Raw genomic sequence first — 24,112 nt, 5'->3', positions numbered from 1 at the left:
ACCAAAATAATTACCAGCTTTTATCAAAATTTGCTTGCAAAATTGATTACCAAATTGAGGGAATGATTAGAATAGGGAATATAAAAATGCCTTTGAAGATAACTGCTTAATTTGTCTTGAAGTTCGGTTGTATTTTTCTGATATTTGACAAAAGTCAAAGCAAAAAACTGAGTTTGATTAGAAATCATAAATTAACCATTTTCTTTTTTTTGTCTCAGCATTTTGTCTCAGCACTATTCGATTTTTTTAACATTTTAATTTTTTTTAAATAACTGCTTAAATAATTAAATATTAATTAATGCATTTGTGTGGGATGCGGGCCCCATCACGTGCCCGGGCCCTAGGCGGCCGCCTAGTCCGCCTAATGGTTAATCCGGCACTGTTCACATCTAGGCTTAACTGTATTTGTCTGTAACAATCGCGAAATTAAAATTAAATAAAGTTTGTTTTAATACGGTCCTGCAATCCTGCAAATAGTGTTTGCAACCCTTTGTTTTATTCTCCGGACATTAATGTGGATTAAAAGTTCTATCTGCATGGTTGTACATTGCGGATAAGTTTACGTTCATTGATAGACGTAAAGCTAGATACGGTTGTTTAATTAAAGATAGAAGTGTAACTAGACGGTACCTATAAACAGTCACACATTAAATTCCTAAAATTTAATATCTAAATACGACTATAGAAAATTTAGTAAAGACTGCAACACAGACGTATTATGAGCCATAAACAACAATGCAGGAGAATATAACAAATAGAACAGAGTATTATATCATAAACGGCTAATATAACCCCCTGGTATTCGTCGAATTGCAACAAAACTACTTTTGAATACCTGTCATCAAAACTCACTTCCCTACGTTATTACGGCATAAAACACGGTTCTAAACTGCAGTCCTGCACATGCATTTACCCCACCGCTTAAAGTCGTAAATGATTGCCCCTCTGGCCCCGCTGCACTGCCAATGCAACTTACTTCACATCGCTCGTTGCAAGACTGACAGTTGATTTCGCGAGGAGTCGGCCGCTACATGGTAAATTTTCGTCTCGTATCCGCGTGTTTGACTGACTGGCGAACCTGTTGCATTTTCACGGTCAGCCTAGCCTAGCTACCGGTATTCGAGTGCAGTGACTTTGGTGGTAATTAGTATGTTTTAAATAATGTCAGACTCGCAGGAATTTGAAAATAAGATGGACGTTAACGCATCTAGTACTTCCGTGACTCCAAGAACACCTCCGAATTGCGCTAGGTGTCGGAATCACCGAAAAAAAGTCGCGCTAAAGGGACATAAGCGCTATTGTCCATATCGCTTGTGCAAGTGCGAAAAGTGCAGGTTAACCACAGAACGACAACGAGTTATGGCTATGCAGACAGCGCTCAGAAGAGCACAAGCTCAGGACGAGGCCATGTTAAGGAGCACTTCCACAAATCCAGACGACATGAATATGATTCCTTTGGCTCAACACAGCCCACCTCAAATTACCTCCATGAAGCGACACGTAGACTGTGATTCTTCCGATTCAGATCAACCTCCATGTAAGCTAGTGAAGATGACATCTACTCCTTTAGCGCAACAAAGTCCTCCTATTATAAGTCCATTAAAACGGCGTTTACCAGATTGTGATTATTCTTCTTCCTCTCATTGTGCTGATCAAAACTCCAATAAGGCCATGAAGTTAACTCCAAACAGTGAAATTCCTTCCACCACTGTTAACATCAGTTCAATGAGCGAGTGTCACTCATCTTATTCTGAATTTAATAGAGGTTAGTACAAAATATACGTTTATAATACATATTAACATATTCCAACGTCCAACAATATTGTTTGCAATAATTATAGCCCAGTAAATGAACGGGACATACGGCGATACCGTGTAATTTTCAGGGTCAACTCCGAATTCCATGAAAATTTGGATATAGGTTCTACTTACCCTCCACTTCGAAGTTGAACTTATGCCGTTGGTTGCTTTTACTTGAAGGGTGACAGTCACCTCTTCTCGGGCGTGAAATACCGCACGTTTAAAATAAGTTCGGAGACGGATAAATTGACTAATTCTAAGCAACTTTTGTTTTTATATAGTATTTTAAGTAAGTCGATACTTTTCTAATTATTTTCGATTGAAAATGTTTATTTTTTCGACAAAAAAAAACACGTTGTCAGGCGGTTTTTCACAAATAACTCAAAAGGTAAATATTTAATCGGAAAAAATGTTGTAACAAAAATGTAGCTCATAAAAAAACAAAAAAAAATGTGTATTAATGAAGTCTATAAATAAACCCAGTAAAAGCAAAGTTGTAGTTCATGTAAAATACGTTATTATTCGTCAAATTCCAAATTGAATATTTCAACGTGAAATCAAAGAATATATACTCTCCTAGAAGAAGAGTTTGAATGGAACAGATGGTCACGTTTATTTGTCCCTTAAAAATACCGTAATCGTTGTCAGGCCACATGCACCTATTCAGTAGGAACACAAAATCCTATGCTGAAACATTACAAGGCAGTAAAATTCTATTGACGTCTATATTCTTTGGTGAAATAACCAAAAAATTAAGTAATTTTCGGAAAATTCTTATTAAATTTTTTTAAAGTGTTTACAAAAGCTTTATCTTTAATTTTTATAACAGTTTCTAACATAAAACTAATCGAGTTGCGCTCAAAATAAAGTTTTCCGTTTTTTGGTAAAAAAAAATCGTGAAAATCTCCCCCTATTTAGCACCCTAAATAAAATTAATCGTTAAAATTTGGTTTTATAGTAAAAAATTTTTTTTCTGAAAATTTTGGAAAAAAGGTTAAAAAAAAGTAGGTTTTGCTTTTGTAAATATCCTAGTTTCATTTTGTTTTCCTGTAAGCCAAAAATTTGTTAAGATACAGCTGTTCCAAGTTTGCATACACTCGTGATTAGTGACTCCTTCAAGCCCTTTCAACTATAACTCTTTCAAAAATAAGCGCTTTAACCGATGAAACTTACAGATCGTATAAAAATACGTAAGTAAGGTAAATTATTTTTAAAGCGGTAATGATTAATTTCATTTAGAGTGCTAAATAGGGGGAAATTTTCAGATTTTTTTTACCAAAAAAAAAGAGGCCTAAACTTTATTTTGAGCCTAACTCGCTTAGTTTTGATACCAGAAACTTTTATAAAAAATAAAAATATAGCTTTTTTTAAATACATTAAAAATGTGTAGGTTAATGGGGTTTTCCCGAAAAGTGCTTCATTTTTTGGTTACTTCACGTTGAATATTCGATTTGGAATTTGACGAATAAGAACGTATTTTTCATGACCTACAACTTTGATTTTACTGGGTCTGTAGACTTCAAGAATATACAACTTTTTTCGGTTTTTTTTCAATGCTAAATTTTTTGCTAAAAATATTTTATTCGATAAAATACTCAGTTTTTGAGTTATTTGTGAAAACCGCCACAAAACGTCTTTTTTGTCCAACTGCAAAGTTCAACTTTGATATGGAGGGTAAGAAGAACCTAAATCCAAATTTTCATGCAAGTCTGAGTTGACCCTGAAAATTACGCGGTATCGCCGTATTTTCCGTTCATTTACTGGGCTATATTCCAACAATATTGTTTGCAATAATTATAAAATTTACAACTATGTACTTTAATTTTAATATACAGAGGTAAACCGAGCGTCGAAAAACATTTCTTATTATAAATGTGTGTTAGGAATGTAGATATAAATAATTAGTTTCAATACTGAATATACAATATACACATAGTTTCAAAAGTTATGCATCACCTAAAATTATGCTCATTTTCATACTTAGTTGATTTTTTCGTGAACAGATTAACACGTTCCGCTAATTCTTTTTTTTATTATTTTAGAGTTTTCTTTGATATTTTAGTTGGTCAAAGATTTACTGAAACTTCTTTTTTGAACTTATACCGGGTGGAAGAAAAGAAATGTTTTTCTTATGTTAAATTTGAGACACCCTGTAGGGAGAACAAGGTATAAATAAGTATGAGTATACATCGAAATCTTATTGTAAATTGCAATCCTATGTTTTGTGAACATTTTGTTTTTTTAATGTCCCTGATATCTTTAGAAACAAAGAAAATATACGCTTTTACCCATAAAAATGATGTGCTTTAACTGAACAAAACTAAATTAACAAAAAAAAAACAGTTAACCGAACTCAAACAGAAAGGCGACTAATGTTAACAATTCTCGTAGACACTTGTTATTTTTGTCGACTAAGTTAGCGGTATGCACAGCGCAACACAACGAGAGACGAAATTGTTTAATGGAGGCTCTGTGATATTTTGGGGCGCGATATTCTTTGGAGTAAGCACGGATTTGGGGTCTACGTAGAGGCTCTTTAAATAGTGAAAGGTACATTGCACAGATTTTCGTTATTTGAACACTTTGTTCCTTTTGCACTATATATTATGGGAAATAATTTCATCTTAGTGGTATTATAAGACAAAGTCTCCTCATGTATCGCATGTCCTCAGTTAAAACACATATTAAAGAGTAACACCGTCTAAAGTCTAAATAGTTTCTTTGTTATTAAAATACGTGTACGCAAATAAAAAAAGTTAGGTACACGCGAAACGTCATCAAGTCAGTGACGTCACTATTTAGCGTGCACTGTTACTGGTTTTTTGCATACACGCTAACTTGAGCCGCGAGTATTGCTGTGGTAAGTATATACCGCGAGTATCGGAGAGTCAGAGTGTTAGAATTTGTTTATTCGCGTTGTATTTACACTTTCATATTAGTAAAGAGGTTTCTTATTTTTTATTTCTTTGGTGTTTGTTTTTAAATTAACTATGGAGTGTGGACAATTATTTAGTTTTTTTAATGAGTTTAACAATATTTTAAAACAGTATAAAAAAGATAAGAGACTATAAATTATTATATATTAATTTATTATTAATATAAATTAAAATAAAACGAATACCTAAAGCTTTCAGAATAATAATTAACTTGTTTTGAAGCTGTTTCCTTTGTAGCATTTTTGTAATCAACTATTCTAAATGGGAAATAAGCCACAATTTAACTAAAAAAAGGATTTTATTAACGTTTCGACGTCCAAATCGGAGGTCGTTGTCAAAATACTAAATATTAATAAATTAAACAAAAACGTTGTTTCTTAGTAAAAAATTTCTTCTAATAATTTATTTAACCTGACTATTTTTGTATTTTGACAACGACATCCGATTTGGACGTCGAAACTTTAATAAAATCATTTTCTTAGTTAAATTGTGGCTTATTTCCCATTTAGAATAGTTGATTATAATAATTAACTTACGTATAAAAATTATTTTAACAATATTTTGTACATGTCATGTCAACTAAATATATATTTATTTTGCTAACCTGAATATAATATACTTTTATAATATACATTTATTTAATACAATTAAGTTTAAACCATCTCAGTAGTTCTGCTTCCCTTCTCTTAATAACCAAACATTTTTCTATCAAACAAACACTAAACATATCAAAATAGCGTGTACCAAAATATACAGTTACTGCGTACGCTAAATAATGACGTCACTGGCTTGATGAAGTTTAATTCGCGTGTACCTAACTTTTTTATTTGCGTACACTTTAGCGTGTACCTAGACACAGCGAAAAAAAGAATGTGTGTACTTTGTACGCACGCAAGAAGTTATACTTCTACTACATATTATGTGACTTTTAAGACAATACCAAAAATTTAAAAAAATAAAAGAATAAAACGCACACAAACACATTGAAAAATGCCACAAAGAAAAAATGATTTCTGAACGATAATAATTGTTGGCAAAAATTTTAAATACGCATTTTCTGAAAAAAAATTATATAACAAATATACTTACAATCATAAAATGCATAAAAAAATAAAAAAATAAAAACTTGCATCGGGAATCGAACCCGTGAATTTCGTGGCGCTTTGATTCGTAATCGAAGCCTAGACTCACTCGTCCAATTCCACATTATTTGTCATGTGAAAAAATAGGGTAACTGAACGTTTTACTGTTTGACAGTTGTTTTGAATATAATTAAATTATGTAGTTTAAATTTTGTGGAAGAAAATATTAAAATATAACAAAACAGTAAGAAAACAATATATTAGATGAAGATTGGTAGAACTTTTGTTGGTAATCAAATTAAGTATGTAAATCAAAGCATTACATACCTACTAGATAAATAAATCTACGCCAAAAAATCATAATTTAAAAATAAAAATCGGACCTAATTTGGGATTTCTCTCTAAAATCCCCATTCTTGAGAAAATAAATGTACAGTAGAGCGTCGATTATCTGAACGTCGATCAACCGAACCACCGCTTATTCGAACTATCGACTCCCGCGTCCCGCACTCGGATACCGAGCAAGCGTTAGTAATTGACGCTTAAAATATCTTCAATTTTCTTCAATATTGTATCCAAAAATAATTATGTTGTTGCAAAGACTGAACTTTTTTGTTTAGTTGCTAGTTGTCATTATCAAGATATAAATAAATATGTAGGTATATAAATATGGCTTTTATTCACTTGTGGATAAATATGTATGACTATAAATATGTATCAATATATTGTAGTTCGATTATCCGAACAAATCGGTTTTCCGAACACCTATGTCCCCCAATTAGTTCGGATAATCGACGCTCTACTGTATTTCAACTTAATCCAAATGTATAATTACAATATGATTATAATAAAAACAACTTACCAAATTAGAATGAGTTTTCCTTGTCCAAAATAGTCCAAAAGTCCAAAAATATAGGTATACGAAAACTATTTAAAAAGGCAGTATAACTATTAACTAACTTTTGTTTGTTGTTTCTTTTCACACAAATTTTAAAACGCAACAACCATAAATAATCCAACTACAGCTGTGCCACAGCCGCCATATTGAATAATTTTTGACATGTCATTTGAACATCCAATCAGAACAAAGTTATAATGCGCATGCGCCGGGATCATAGGTTTTAACATATAAAAATTCACCCTCATATCGCCGGTAAAGAAGTATAACTTCAAAAATAAACGTTTTCACAAAATATGAGATTACAACATAATTTCGATGCACCATTTTCTCTCTACAGGGTGTCTCAAACTTTCGTTTCAGCCAAAACAGATGTTAAATAATACAGTGGCGTAGCTAGCATGGGTGACACCCGGGGTGCCGGGGTGGTAATCGATGGTGTGACCCCAAATCCTAAAAATAAAGATTGTGAAAATCAACGAAAATCCACAAACGTATGTTTTTAATAATGAAAAAAAAATAAGAATTATAGTTAATGAAATTGCACCAAGTATTATAACGAAATAGAACGTTATTGTTGCTCGCAAGTAATTCTTGATTAATCTTAGGTAGAGTTGCACAAGTTTGACTTGAATGTTTGAACTTGACTTGAGTTTGACTTAATTTCAAGTCAAACTCAAGTCAATGCTTCTGACAAATATTTCCAGTCAAGTCAAACTGGTCAATCGTACAGGTTTGAAAATTCAAACTGTTTGTCAAACTAGTTTGAAAGGGAATCTATTTAGTAGATATACTTTTTTGTCGAGATAGACATGTTAGTTGCCAATTAAGATAAGAAAATGAATAATACAATGAGTGCCAAATAAAAGTCAAAATTTTCAATTTAAAACTTTTAAATGTAGATATTTATTTTTTTTCGAATCCTGAGAAAACTAATAAGTTTTAATATAAGTATAAGAAACAAATTGAAAAATTTAAACGCATAATGAAAGATTGCGTTATTACCGAGGGCCGAAAGTCTCTTAGAATAAATAAAAAGTTTGTTTTGAATGAAATATTTGCAATTAATAACAACACTTAATTTTCCTTTCTATGTTTACCCCTGTAACTTATTAAAATAAACATTATAGAAGTTTTCAGGGATGTTCGTCCCTTAGAAATAATGTAATCTTGCATGCTGCGTTTAAATTTTTTTTAAATTCTTATTAGTTTTCTCAGGATTTGAAAAAAATTAATACATTTAAAACACATTGAAAATTTTGATAAGCGACATGCTACGCCTATGCCCTTAAGGGTTACAATAAAATAAGACTATTTGCTTTTTCAAAGGACAGCTCAAAATAAACTTATTTGGAATTTTTATGACTTTCTTTTATTAAAAAAGGCATTTATTTATATTAGGGCCAGTTCGAAAAAACATGTTATACCAAGCTGCTAGTTCACTCGAAAATATGTACCACAATACAAAAGTTAGTATTGCTGTATATTCGTTGGTATTTCTTTAAAATTCAAAACTAACCATAGGGTTATTAGACCTGGATCCCGCGTACCAAAAAAAAAAGTTGATTAATAGCAAGCTGAAAATTTGTTAATACCTTAACGGTGTCTAGTCGGACAAATTTTTGATGTACGGGAACCCCTGGAACAGGGGAAGTTTTAATTGTGGAACAGTTTAAAAATTTGGAACGTCAGATTACGAAAACGTCCCATGTATTTTGTCAGTCAGAACATCAAATTGATTTGTTACCCTTTCATTAAACTCTCATGCAAAAATGAGACTGCTATTACTAACCAACATAATTCCTGTCATTTGACATGTTCTTCGTGTTCCATTCATTAAAATGCCCACTTGGTGATAAACACCAGTCTGATTTTTGCATGAAAGTTTAATGAAAGGGTAACAAACCAATTGGATGTTCTGACCGACAAAATACATGGGACGTTTTCGTAATCTGACGTTCCAAATTTTTAACCTTTTCCACAATTAAAACTTCTTCTGTTCCAGTGTTCCCATACATCAAAGTTTGTCTGACTAGACACCGTTAAGCTATTAACGAATTTTCAGCTTGTTATTAATCAACTTTTTTTTGGTACGCGGGATCCGGGTCTATGTGTTTTTTTATATCTACAATTTAATTTTTTTTTTCGGATACAGGCTACAAATGTTGGGTTTAAATAAAAAAAAAAATTAATGTATAAATATGCATTAAGCTTTCTTAATAATTATCCTAACTGGCGCGTTTATTGGGTTTTATTTGTCTGTCTGCGGTTTAAATATCGTATCAGCCAATACATTTCTATGATTATTGAAATTTGTCAAAAAACATTTTTTCGACCTTGTTGGGAGGGGGGGGGGAATTTCCCCTACCCCTCCCCCACCCCCCGTTGATCCGCCAGTGAACAAATAAAGGCGTAGGCGGTTTCATTTAAAATTGAAAATAAACACGTTGCGTAATATTCAAACTTTTCAAACTGTTTGAAGATGTTTGAATTCAAGTCAAACCTAAAGATATCGAAATCAAGTCAAGTCAAACTTTTTATACAAAAAGTTTGATTTTCAAGTCGTTTGTTGAGTAAAATCAAACTAGTTTGACTTGATGCATCTCCAATCTTAGGTTACCAAAACTTCTCTCACATGAAGCAACAGATACACACGTGGTATTAAACAATTTTAATGCAACCATTAAGTATGGGAGGGATTCCATGAAATCCCATTCCACAAGGAATTTTAAAAAGTCTACAGCTAACCATTTAGATTGGCCGCCTGTAAATGTCTTCTGAACCTTGGTATTTCTAGCAGGAGGTCTGCTTCTAATACTTCTTCATGGTAAAAGTCACAAAATGTTGAAACAGCTAATTTCAACTGATCACTCTTCCCGAAAAGCAAAGTGTGTGTCTGCACAACCTCGAACAATGAAGCCACCTCGTCTTGAATGGACTTTGATCTGGTTTCGAGTTCAATATTGGATAGGTCAAAACATTCCAACACATCCTTTTGAAGTTCGGCTTGAAGTGTGAGTCCTGTATCAGTAGCTAACTCACCATCCATTTGTTTTTGACGTCGAATTCGTTTTTCAATGGGAATGTCTTCGTCCTCAAATCTTTTCGTGGCAAAATCTATTGCTTCATCTATAATATGACATGACCACGTTTTTCTTCAATATAAAGACGAAGTGCTCCTATTTTGGTGGCTGATTGATCGACGGTTAGGCCTTTATTTTGCAATTCAATCTGACAAAAATTGATTTCTCTTAGTACATCATTCCAAAAGAAAAAATAACAAAGAAATGTGAAATTATACACAGCAGGCATAAGGTTATGTGCAACAACTCTGGTGTCTAAATTTTCTTGATGACTTCTTCTTCTTAAAGTTCCCTCTCCTATCGTAGGTTGGATATCATAATGGCTATGGTCACTTTGTTGGCTGCTGCTCTGAATAGTTGTAATGAACTACAGTTAAACCATTCTCTAAGGTTCCTCAGCCAGGAGATGCGTCTTCTTCCTTGGATCCTTCCTTGCATAGTAATTCTCAGCAACTCATATTTTTCTCCTCTGATAATGTGACCCAAATATTCCAGTTTTATAGTTTTTATACTTTTTATAATTTCTAACTCCTTATTTAAACATCGTAGCACTTCAACATTGGTAATCCTTTGAACCCACTGAATTTTCAATATTTTTCTGTAACACCACATTTCGAATGCTTCTATTCTTCTTATGTGTTGTCTCTTCAATGTCCAAGCTTCCATTCCGTATAGCAATATAGAAAGTATATAGCATCTTAGAGCCCTCAATCTGAGAGGCAACTGAAGGTCTTTGTTTGTAAGCAGTGTCTTCATTTTTATAAATGCTTGCCTTGTAGTTTCAATTCGGACTTTAATTTCTCTGTTTAATTTTTGTCATAATTTCTTGATGACATACATAATTCCTCAATTGCAGCAACAACATTATTAAAATGTTTTGCCAATACTTTAACTGCAGCATAGTGAGCACTCCAACGCGGTATGGTTAGTCGCTTAACAAATGCTTTGCTGTGTTTAATAAGCACTTCCCAGCAGCTAGTGGAAGCAGAAGAAAAATTAAAATTGCCTCTTAGAGTTCTGAAAAATGTTACACAAGATGTATTTTGTGCAAAAGAGTGCTGGCCATATAAATTAAGTAAATGATCAATACATCCAACGAAAATAGCCTTTTTGTTTTTTGCTTTAATAATAAATAGCTTGTATTCCTCCATGTACGCTGATCATAACAGCTGCATTATCGTGGGTGGCCCCCAAAGTCGATACTGTCATTAAACATACCTAACTTCACGCGCAACTTTGATACTAGAATTATAAAAAAAAGATGCATTGAAATCCAGATCCCGTAATTTTTTGAGCCTTATAAAGTGAGCACAAAGACAAACATAATTTTTTTTTGTAATTCCATCTTCAATTTACCCTGCACTTCATGTAGACTAGTGTCGATAAGGTACAGTTGTACTTATTTTGGCGCGCCTTATTATCGTATCTAATTCATCTCGTAATAATATCGTATCAAACTAATTTTTCTCGTACTCTAAAAACCACTTTAAAAAATTTACTGGTTTCAGTGGACCCCCAGCAGAAGTCATATTTCTAGCTGTGCACGTCAGTGGCGGGTCTAGAAAAATGCCTCGGGGTGGGGGGAACTTGGGTGGAAAAAAATAAGACATTAATAAAGGTCGAACCGTCTTTTTCTTCTTTTTTCTTTCACAAAATATCATTCCAAGCGATTTTACAGTGATTTGGAATTTATTTAAGCTTTGCATTTTTTATCGTAAAGTATCAATGGAAGAAATAATGTTTTAATAGAAGGGACTGAAAAATGTGATTCATTAGACATTATAACAAGTTTCTTTATTTAAAACCTGTTTTTGATCAAATTTTAGGGTAGAAAACCTGTAGAATACTGTTTTTTACATTTACCTCCATTCCCAAAATACATGTTCTTCTATTTGGCTGAAAATTTGCCCAGAGATTGTCAAAACACAGGACAAGTGTTAAAAGAATTTGTGTAGTTTTACAATACAAGAAAAGTTACATGCACTAATATCAGAGTCAAAATTATATAGTCCAGTCGGGTTAGCATTTGATCTTGCATGCCGAGCTACCCAAGCAAGATTCTATTTTTTTAAGCTTTAGGGGGTCAATAGTAGTGTAAATTTAAAATCGCGAATGAATTCTGCCGTTGCGTTAGCCGCCATCTTGATTTTAAAGGAGAACCGTTTTTGCTCAATATCTCCGCCATTTTTAACTTTCCGACAAAAAGTGTAAGGACTGAAATTGTTGAAAATATGATTTCCTATAAGTAATTTCTTTTATTATAAATTTTTTTGTGCCGTCGATATTTTCCGAGTTATGGGGGGAAATAGTGACAATTAGAGCATACTCGTTTATTATTAGTTTTAAAACAAAAATGTACCTATACAAAAATGGACAGAATTAAATTTTATACAATTTTAATCTCTTTCATTTTTTTGCTAAAATCAATATTTCAGGTAGTACGTATGCGGTAAAGACGCGAGCATAAGACCTGATTGGTTTGATAGCAGTGGTTTTTGTTCAATATCTCCGCCATTTTCAACTTTTTGACAAAAATTTTAGGAACTGAAATTGTTCTAAATAAATCGTGTTTACAATAATTATTACAATTTTTTTAACGATTTTTTCGTACGGTCGATATTTTCCGAGTTAATTGTACTTAAAGTAGACACCTATATTTTTGTGATATTATTCCACGCGTTTTTTTATATTGTTAAAGTATAAAAAATTTGTAACCACTTAAAGTCCTGGGTTTTGGCTATCTGGAATGGAACAAAATATAAAAAACGGTATTTTAACGTTTTCTACACAAAAATAAAATTTTTAATCAAAATAACTTATTATAATGCGTTATGACATTTTTGTGTCCCTACTATTTAAACATTATTTTTCCCATTGATTTCCATTGATATATTACGAAAAAAATGGAAATTTGTTTAAATAAATACCAAATCACTATAAAATTATCGTGGACCCACTTATAACTTATAACTTGTGAACCCCCATTTTTAGTTCACGAAAACGTAGACCCCCGTTGAGTCCCTCATGGACCCCTGGGGGTCCACCTGGACCACTTTGGGAATCACTGATCTAAATCATCAATTTCAAGCTTCTTGATAATTTCGTTATTTAGATCAACTGCTTTTTGCTTTTAACATAAAAAATCCAAGACATGCCTATTTGAACTCGACTTTTCTCGGTTTCGTGTGTTCACAAAGTAATATCGAATTGTATTTTGATTATAAAGTGAGTAAAGTTACAAACGGTTCATTCTTTTGTGATCGGGTCTCTCGGATATCACCCGGGGCGGACTGCCCCCTCCGCCCCACTCTAGCTACGCCACTGGATAATTAAACCATCTATTTTCTTTGTTTATAAAGATATCAGGGAGGTTCAAAAAACAACATTTTCACAAAACGTAAGAGTATAATACGATTGATGTATACTCACACTTGTACCTTGTCCTCCCTACAGGGTGTCAAAGAACTTAACTTTGAAGAACGTATAAGTACAACAAAAGTTTGATTAAAGCTTTATGCAGGTGTGTAAATACCAAAGAAAAATCTAACATAATAAATTTAGTCCAGGAACTGAAGCTTTTCACCTCGCAATTTTTACAGAATGGATCGATTTGTTTGAAAATTTGAGAACAAGTAGTGGATAGTCCAAGGATTAAAATCTATATGATGCCGAAAAGCGCTTTTATCATGGGGGTGGTTGCCACCCCATCCCGAGGGTGGAAATTTTTTATTATATTTTGACCGCAAAAGTTGATAAAAACATTCATTTTAAGCAAAACATGTTCTATACATTTTTTTGATAAAATGAATAGTTTTCGATTTATTCGCTATCGAAAGTGTTAGTTTTATATCGAAAAAATAAGTGTTTTTCAATAATATACTAATTTACGATTCACTCAATTTTTGCTGTAGAAAAAATTTTCTCAAACCAATTTCTTGGGAATTAAATAACCTACAATTTCATATTTAAACATTTTTTCGTATCTCTGATGCTAATCTTTCTATTCTGAAGAAATCGACATTTTTACCAAACTACAAAAATTCGTTATTCGCTTTTAACTTCAGTTTTTTACAAACTAATCTTTCTAAGCCAGTCAAACTTCTAGAATCTATTAATAATACATAAATAAAGAAGAATGAATAAGGCCAATGACTATAAACATCGCTAACTTACATTATTATGCTTCCAATTGGATTTCTCCTTTTTTTTAAATACATAAATATATTGAATTTTTGACCGTAACTTTTCTATTTTTTATCTTAGAAAGTTAGGCGAAAAAGAATTTTGCAGGTTTTTATAAGGTCTATAATTCTGTTAATATTAATTTTTTTTTAAAATCCTCAGTCGCAAAAAGAGGTGTCTTTGAAAGGGTTGGTAAAGGTGGTTTTTGCATGTTATTACAAGTTTTAACTATCAATAGCTCACTCAATTTTTACTGTAGTAAACATTTTTGCAAACCAGTTTCTTGAAAATTAAATAAGCTACAATTTCATATTTAAACATTTTTGCGTATCTCTGATGCTAATCTTTCTATTCTGAAGAAAATGCCATTTTTTCCAAACTACAAAAACTCGTTATTCGCTTCTAACTCCATTTTTTTTAAACTAAACATTCTAAGCTGGCCAAACTTCTAGAACCTATTAATAATATAAAAATAAAGAAGACCAAATAAGGTGAATGACTAATTTTAATTAGGGTGGTGATTAGGAGGTTGCTTCAGATCACTTTTTCGCTGAAAAAAGTAGGGACTAACATTCTTTTCAATATACGTCACTTAATTTTTGAGCTAAAGACTTTGTTTTTATTTCTGGAGATAGATATTTTAAAATGCTTTAAATTAGTTTGAACCAGTTATCCTCGAAAAATGCATAGTTTTCCCGTCTTTTGACTTTGAAACTACAGTATTTATCATTTGACGAAGAAGAGCTAACATTTAATAATGTATATCTCGATTACTATTGGTCTTAAAAAAACTAAAAGAAACAGTTTTGTTTATTGTTTCAATAGGTACATTTTTGTTAAGTAAAGTTGTTTTGATAAAACGAAAACTTTTGGAGTTATTAGCCGAAAACTTATTAACAACATTGATTTTTTCGATATAAAACTAACACTTTCGATAGCGAATAAATCGAAAACTATTAATTTTGTCAAAAAAATGTATAGAACGTTTTTTGCTTAGAATGAATGTTTTTACTAAGTTTTGCGGTCAAAATATAATTAAAAATTTCCACCCCCATGGTAAAAGCGCCTTTCGGCATGATATAGATTTTGATCCCTGGACTATCCACTACTTATTCTCAAATTTTCAAGCAAATCGATCCATTCTGTAAAAATTGCGAGGTTTTGTCCTATTTTAAGCTTCATTACTTGGACTAATTAATCTGTTCATGAAAAAACCAACTATGAAAATGAGCATACTTTTAGGTGAAGCATAACTTTTGAAATTATGTATGTTTAATAATTTCTAGTTTCAATATTCTATATTATGTATATGTATGTAAGTATTATGGTATTATTGACTATTGCAATGAACTTAATTCTAAAAATAATTTTATCGAGGTTGAATCTTGAAACATTCCAATAGAAGAAACGGAAATCACTTATCATTTTTAGTGTCATACATGTTAACGCATTTTGAAACATATGTCTACATCTACATATTAATAAAATATTATATAAACGTACAAATGTATCAATTATAAACAAAATGCAATATTTTTATTAATAGTCTGTTCTGGTCTGTCTATCTCGCACAGTTGTGATAATGTGTAATGTGTAAATAAACGATTACATTAATTAAGTAATTCTAAATAACCCTACATCATAAAAATTAACTCAGTAGATAAAATATAAGTATAGAAACACGTATCTCCATGATAATGATTTTGCTAAAAATCTCATGGGTGCGTGGTATATAATATACAGTGCTTTTCAGATAAAACTATCCACCTTAAATAACTTTTGAACCACTGATTTAAAAAAAAAACAGCAAAAACACGTCAAATAATACTTGCCATTATTAAGACATTATGCCATACTTAAGCTTGCCGAGAAAGGCACCCTCTCACCCCCCTATGGTCCCTTAATTTTTTTTTAAATCTGGTAGATTATAAAATGGTATTTTAAATATCTTTTTTTGTGCAATTAGATTAAAATCTATTTTAATAAATTTTAATCTATTGTACTTTCAATCATTACCTACTTATATCTGCTATTCAGTATGTTCACTACTCGAAATTTAACGATACTACTTAAATACAAATGACTTGATATGATTAAGATACGGTTTCTAAAATATCTTGGAAGGTACTATACCTCCGATTTGTATCATAATGCATGGATTTTGATGAAGCTTTGGGAAGAGGCTCTACTTACCTCCTCATTCAAAGTCCACCCGATGGCGATGCACTCTTATTATTTTTTAGGGGTGAAAACTACCCCTTATTGCCAAAATTGAATAAAACTAGTTGTAACCTAAATCAAAGTACTCTTTAGGCTTGAATAACGTTTGATAAAGTTAAGAAAAGGTCTTTTTATATTTTTAGACATTATTGTTGGCTGGCTGAATAATTTAACCCTTATAAACCACCCCATTTGATAATAAAAAGTGTAAAAAGGGATTTATTAATATTTTTAATTAATTTAATACATAAATACATCATTTAAATCAATTTTATATCAGTATTTTGGGTCAATGTTTTTTTTTGTTTTAATAAAAAATACATTTGAACATAATCATTTATTTATGTATAATATGTATTTACTTATATTGATACTTTTTATTTGCAATAAAAATATCTTTGATTAATAGGTGTCTTAAAGGTGTCTAGTCGGACAAACTTTGATATATGGGAACACTGGAACAGGGGAAGTTTTAATTGTGGAACAGGTTAAAAATTTGGAACGGTCATACCACGAAAACGTCACATGGATTTTGTCCGACAGAACTTCCAATTGATTTGTTACCCTTTCATTAAACTCTAATGCATATATCAGACTGCTATTTATCATCAAATGGGCATATTAATGAGTGGAATACGTAGAACATGTCAAATGACAGGAATTATGACAGGTGATAAATAGCAGTCTGATTTTTGCATGAGAGTTTAATGAAAGGGTAATAAATCAATTGGAAGTTCTGTCGGACAAAATACATGTGACGTTTTCGTGGTCTGACCGTTCTAAATTTTTAACCTGTTCGACAATTAAAACTTCCCCTGTTTCAGTGTTCCCATATATCAAAGTTTGTCCGACTAGACACCCTTGAGCTATTAACAAATTTTCAGCTTGCTATTAATCAACTTTTTTCATACGCGGGATCCAGACCTATATAACCTGTAATTGTTTTGAAATTAAATTTAAATGTTGCTGATTTTAAGTTGCAGTATAATAAACAGCACATTTTGATTTCTGGATTGAAACATTTAATTAAGTGTCGTAAAGTTTTATGTTTCATTAGAAGAGGTTTTTGCAATCTCAATATCGTTAGTCTGCGTTTTTAATTTCTTCTTTAAGATTTTATTTGGCCCAATGAAGAAAAAAAACATCAAAGACACAATTTTTGGTGGACAAACGTCCACCATTTTATGTGATTTTAGAAAATCACGGAACGTTTCCCTACTCTTTCAATGCGATATCAAGTAAACTTTTTTTATGCGATTTTTTTATATGCGGTTTTCTGAAGAACGTATCCACCGCATAAAACGAGACCTTACTGTACTTAAGTATTTTTGTGAAATTTAAACGCAGAATGAAAGAATACATTATTACCGACGTCCGAAAGTCCCTTAGAATAAACAATTTTTTCTATTTTTGCAAAACCCATGCATTTTAACCAGTCCGACTTTTTGAACATATAAATAACAATAGAATAAAGGAATTGTAGAAGATAAACGATGTTTTTAAATCCTGGTGGACTCAGAATTCTATCGCAAATCAATATATTGATCATTTTTTCTTAAGACGTGCGGTGCCCATTTTGAACAAGCGCCACTTGGCTGGTATCACGTCATGAAAACGTAACGACACTCGTGAATCATGGGCACCATGATCATCATCATCATCATCATCATCATTTCTCAACCTCTTGCATTGGGTTGCAACCTCTTGCGTTGCGTTGGATATAGGTCTCCTCCATATTCTTAAATAATTGTTCTCTATCGTCTGCTGCAAAATCAAGTTTTTTGACATATGGATTGCCTTAGCACCACAGAGTTGACAATAACAACAAATTTATTGTAAATGAAAACGAAATAAGAAGAGAATGACAGCTGAATATGTTCAGAATTGTTTGAAAATAATATAAATAATATTACCGAATTCTACCAAAATTTTACCTACTGACGATGACGCCCCAGAAATTATGAAATCAGAAGTAGAACACGCTATAAAAAATGCTAAAATTAGGAAACAGTAAAATACTATACTTATAAATATCTGGGGAAAATATACAGGGTGAGGCAGATAAAGGGCCTATTAGAAATATCTCTAAAACTAAAGGTAAGAGAATCATGAAAATTGGAATACAGGGGTTTTGAGGTGTGAACTATTTAATGAAAATATTTTGGACTCTGCTACTTCCGGTTATACCGGAGGTTGATTGTAACTTCGTTTTTTTAAATGGGACACCCTGTATATTTTTACTTTTTTGGATTCTTCTTGATTTCTTCTTTCTTAAAATATAAGGTTTTATAATATTATACAGGGTAGTTTAAAATATGATTACATTTCCTTATTAATTTCGTACCAACATTCACACCCGGTAGAATTGTAATAGTTTGAAATTATAAACTCTATTTATGTTCAAATGATTTTCAATATGGTCTACTATTGTTAAAAATTATTGGTATAGTTAAATTTTTCATTTTAGTATACAGGGTTGATCGAAACTCGAAATGAGTATTTTCTGAGAGTTTTCTTAAATGAAACACCCTGTATTTTAGTATTGTAATGAAATGTTATTTTATGGTACTTTTTAATTTCTTAAGCATTCCCTATACCGAACTGCTTCAGTTTGTGAGTTATTGGTGATTAAAGCCAAACATTAATTGCAACACAAAATACGTGAAATTTTATTAGGTTGGCCGTGAAAATATTCAATCACTAATAATTTTTTGGAAATAAATACATATTAATCTAGACTGATACTTAAAATTGCCAATAATGGTTGAACTATCAAAATACCTACGTAGTTAAGATTGTTGGTGCGATTAACAATTAAGCACAAATTAAAGCAGTTCGGTATAGGGAATACTTAAGAAGTAAGAAAGTACCATAAAGTATCATTTCATTAAAATACTAAACAGGGTGTTCCATTTAAGAAAACTCAGAAAATACTCATTCCGAGTTTCGACCCACCCTGTATACTAAAATTAAAAATATAGCTATATTAATAATTCTTAACAATAGCAGACTATATTAAAAATCGTTTGAACATAAATAGAGATTTTGATCTCAAACTACTACAATTCTACAGGGTGTGAAACTTGCTGCGAAGTGAATAAAAAAACGTAATTATCTTTTAAACTACCTACCCTATATATTATTAGAAAACCTTATATTTTAAAAAAGAAGAAATCAAGGAGAATCCAAAAATATAAAAATATACAGAGTGTCCCATTAAAAAAAGACAAAGTTATAAGCAACTTCCGGTATAACCGGAAGTACTAAATAGATGAAAATATTTTCATTAAATAGATCAATCTTCAAAACCCCTTCATTCCAATTTTCATGATTCTGTTGCCTTTAGTTCTCGAGATATTTCTAATAGGCCCTTTATCTGCCACACCCTATATACATTTTATTTAAATTACATTTTGCTACATCATTGTAAAATAATTTTCATGATTAACACTCACTGATAAATATATTAAAAAGTTTAAAAACTCTATGATCTACTTAATAACTAGTATGCACTAATCTGTTATCATTGTTTAGATTACCACTTAGAGACTGTCATGAATTATAATATTTTATATCAATTGAATTATAAAAAATTTGTAGATAAAAAATCTTTCAATGTAAATATGACGTATAATCAACAATTATACCTACCTCGTCTTGTCATACACTTCTGACTTTACAATCTCTCTCTTCAGTCCTGACCCCCCGGAGGGAGTGTAGTGGCCGACGTGATGTGGTGTATTGACCGTCTCCAAGGATCTCTGTCTCTGGTCATTTATTTTAACTCGTGCTTAGGTCTTTTGCATATTCCTGTAATTTGATCGATCCATCTTGTTGGGGATCTTCCTCGTGATCTTCGGCCTTCCACCTTTCCTTGTATAATGAGCCTTTCCATGTTTTCTGTGTTTGCTCTCATTACATGTCCAAAGTATTTTAATTGTTGGAGATGGACTTTACTGGAGAGTCGTTGGCTAACTTTTAGCTCCCTTAAAATTGAATTATTTGTTCTATGGTCGGTCCAAGGAATTCGTAGCATTCGTCTCCAACAGAACATTTCAGTGGCGTCTATCTTTCTTCTTTCCGAATTTCTCAGGGTCCAAGATTCACATCCGTAGGTCAGTATTGGGAATATTAAGCAGTTGATCAATCTCATCTTACCGCTCTTGAAATTTGACAGTCCTTCCATATTGTGGTCATTTTTTGCTGTGGCGACTTTTGCTAGATCACATCTACGTTTTATTTCTTCTTGTAGTGACCCTGTGTTTGTGATTAATGATCCCAGATATAAGTATGAGCTCACAACCTCAAACCGATCAATTGTGGTTATGTGTGGATGATTGTTATGTAGTCTATCCACTATCATGATCTTTGTCTTTGATATGTTTAATTGCAGACGAAATATTTGACTTTCGTTTTTAACCAGTCGTATAAGATCAATCAGCTCTGCTTGACTATTTTCAAGAAGGGCTGTGTCATCTGCGAAACGTAGGTTGTTTATTTTATGACCATTTATTGAGATGCCTTTTTCCCATCCTTCAAGTGCTCTTCTCATAATATGGTCTCCATATATATTGAATAGTTGTGGAGATAGTATACATCCCTGTCTGACACCCCGTTCTGGATGAAATTCGTTTAAAAGTGTGTCAAGCACTTTAACTGATCCAGTAGTGTATTCGTATAGTTCAGTTATAAGCGAAATAAGGTGTTTGGGTACGCCTACTTCTTTTAGTATTCGCCATAAGTGTCTCCACTTGACCCTGTCGAACTCCTTACGATAATCTATAAAGCGTATGTACAGTGGAATATTGAATTCCCTAGATTTTTTGATTATCTGTCTTATATTCAACAGGTGTTCTCGAGTACCTCTACCTTTGGTAAATCCAGTTTGCTCTTGTGGAATTTCTCTTTGAATTAATGTTTTTAGTCTCTCATTGATTATATGTAGCATTATTTTACTGGCATGTGATATAAGAGAAATAGTTCTATTGTCGCATTTATGGAAGCTGCCTTTTTTATGAATTGTGGTCAGTCCAGTCTTCAGACCATTGTTTAGAATGCCATATTTGGTTACAGAGTAGATATGAAGTAATTTTACGCCAGTTTCTTCTGTGGCTTTGAGCATTTCGGCTGTTATATCTGGACCTGGTGCTTTATTATATTTAAGCTTACTGATCGCGAGTCTTACTTCATTTTCCAGTATATCAGGTTCTTCTTCCACCTCGTCAGAGGTTTGGTTAACAGGTTCTTAGCGTTGATCATTTTTATATGTCCCTGCAATACGATCTCCATGTCTCTGCTATATCTTCTCTGTTTGTTCTCAGAGTTCCAGTGTTGTCGTTAATGGCCCAAGTTCTGGCTTTAACCTTTAACTACACGCGCTGGCGTACTTTGTACGCCAGATATAAGAATTCTACTGGAAATATATTTAAAAATTTAATTTTTGACCTTGCTTATTTTTCTAACCTATCACTGGAATGTGCTTTACAATTTGGTTTTAGTTTCGTTATAATCGGCGTTCTGGAAAGATCGTAATTTTATTATTTGTTGTTTCCGGTGGTGGACAATATACCCCAGGATTATATTACTATAAGTCGTAATATAAGTACATATTTTAATTGTTTTTTAGTCATTATGGCAAAAAATATATTTTTCTTTGTAAACAATACTTTTTCTCCTGTAAAAAATCACATTTAAAAAAAAATTATTAGTAATTTTCTTTATCATGGAATCCAGTTATTCCATGATTCCAGTTATAAATCCCAATTGGCTTACTGAAAAGGAACTCCAAGTATTCACTGATGCCGAATAAGGTTTATAACAAACAACTAAGTGTATTTTTTCAAAAAAAAATTAAACAAATCCGCTGTTTTTAAGTGTACTTTCTTGTGGCGTACAAAGTACGCCACGCGTGTAGTTATGTTATAACTTGATGCGCGCGTAGTTAAAGGTTAAAGTCTCTTGTTAAGTAGCGTATTTTTCTAAATAGATCTCTCGGCTGATTATTCTGATCATGTCTTTCAATTTCTTTGCATATACTTTGATAGTACTGTTTTCTGTCTGCCTTGCATCTTCGTTTTATTTCTCTATTGAGATTTCTTAAACTAGCTTTCTCCCTTTCACTATGCACGTCACTTTGACAAAGATTTCTTCTATTCTCAATGATTTGAACAACTTTACAATAGTCGAATTTTGACTTTACAATAGTCGAATTGAAATGGAGATACTGACTCTATAAATGTTTTCTATCGCAACGTCTAACTTATATATACCGTTTTTACGCGTCAATGCCCTTCCGGTAGGGATCTATGGAGGAGTATAACCGATCCGCAAGCCCTTATCCCTTGCCGTACCGCTCCCCCGTAGGGGGCCGTCTGATAGGCCGATCAGACAGTAGCTTACTTCAGACCAAGCCGTAGATTCTTTAAGGTACGATTCCGAAAGTGGCTGCAGACTGCAGACCGCAAACCGCAGACTGCAGCGACAGTGTCGTCTGCGGTCAGACCAATTCCGAGCAGAACTGCACTGCATCTACATAATAGCGACAACAGCATTACACGATGGGAATTTATAATAGTATACTATTAAAAGTCGTATAAGTATGATGTCAGACGCAATGAACAACGATGAATTAATAGGTTTGTTCTAGCACCAGTTTCAAACGGTTTGAAACCATCAGCGAATAGTGGACCAGCGCGAGTACAGGGGATAGCACTGGTGACTGTATTATGTTCTCTCACTGACCAACTGTTTGCTGACGGTTTCTGACTAGTTTGACTGTTTGCTAGAACAAACCTATGTTATATCTTTTGATGGAAGAAGAAGGTGATGACAATCTTTTACTTTTGCATTATAAAAGAAAAAGGAAGTCAACTAGGTCTCTATTTAAAAATAGACAATTTGAAGGAAGCTTGCTTCGTAAATAACTGAATATTTTGCTACACAATTAATTAATTGCTCTTCTTATTCATTTGAAATACTCATTTTCACAAGAAATTCAATTCTTTTCACTTTTCAGTCAATTTGGAAACAGCAAAAATACGGATTGTCGCTCTGCGGTCGGCGACACTACTGGTTCTGGTGCAGTACTGCGGTCTGCGGTGGCGACGTTCTGCGTGCGGTGGCAACAGTGCCGCTCTACTCGACATACAGCTCATAAGACACCATATGAACCAGTAGGTCTGTCGCTGCAGTCTGCGGTTTGCAGTTTGCGGTTTGCGGTCTTGTTCGAAATCGTCCCTTTAGAATTTTAGACTACGACGTTGGCCATTTTATTTTTCTATCCACCGGCCGGAGCTCGAACCTCTATCGCATATCCTCTAGATTTGTCCGACTTTGTTCTTACTTAATTTCTTATATTGATTTTTCCTTTTCTTTTCCCAGAGCCGTGGTCATACAACTACAAATAATTTTGTTTTATATTTTATGATTATTGGTTTTTGCTTTATTATTTTTCTTCTGTACTTATTTGTTTTTTATTTCATACCAAGTGTATTTTTTGCCATCATTCATACTCCAACTCCATTGAAATCATTTTTGTTTGATGTCTTTTAGACCAGGAAGGATCTATTTTTACGTGGATGTGAGAGATGGCATTCGGATTTTTGCGAATAAAGTTAGGTGATAACTTCGTTAATAATAATTGACTTACGCTCCTTGTCAAATATGCCCGGAATATTAATAAAAAAATAAAATATTTAAAAATTTAAAAAAATTTATTTTTTTCTATTTTCTTTGCTTATAACTTTAAAACAATTCATTTTGGAACAAAGTCGTATAAGAATAAAACAAAGATAATTAAATTTTATATCAGATACGATTGGTTAAAAATGTCTTAATTTAACACCCTTGCTGCAAAATAGCAATAAATATAAAATAAGGGGGCAAAACAAGCCTGTCCTTATTCTATGTTTT

The 24,112-nt window shown here is 32.4% G+C and overlaps 1 protein-coding gene across 4 annotated transcripts in view; it reads left to right on the top strand.

The window, feature by feature from the left end:
* The first annotated feature begins 990 nt into the window (after positions 1-990).
* Positions 991-24,112, top strand: part of LOC114334865 (protein doublesex) — a 773,059-nt gene continuing 749,937 nt past the window's right edge. For all 4 annotated transcript variants that reach the window (XR_007697668.1, XR_007697669.1, XM_050649067.1 and 1 more), the window contains exon 1: positions 991-1,765. Coding sequence is in view for 2 of the 4 variants with exons in the window: in XM_050649067.1 (XP_050505024.1) it covers positions 1,162-1,765 (604 nt within the window). In the remaining 2 variants the exon portion in view is untranslated. The remainder of the gene's footprint in view (positions 1,766-24,112) is intronic.

The sequence above is a fragment of the Diabrotica virgifera genome, chromosome 4 (assembly GCF_917563875.1).
Source record: "Diabrotica virgifera virgifera chromosome 4, PGI_DIABVI_V3a".
Taxonomy (NCBI): Eukaryota; Metazoa; Arthropoda; class Insecta; order Coleoptera; family Chrysomelidae; genus Diabrotica; species Diabrotica virgifera.
Note: the sequence above shows the minus strand (reverse complement) of the source record. Positions and strands in the feature narration are given on the sequence as shown.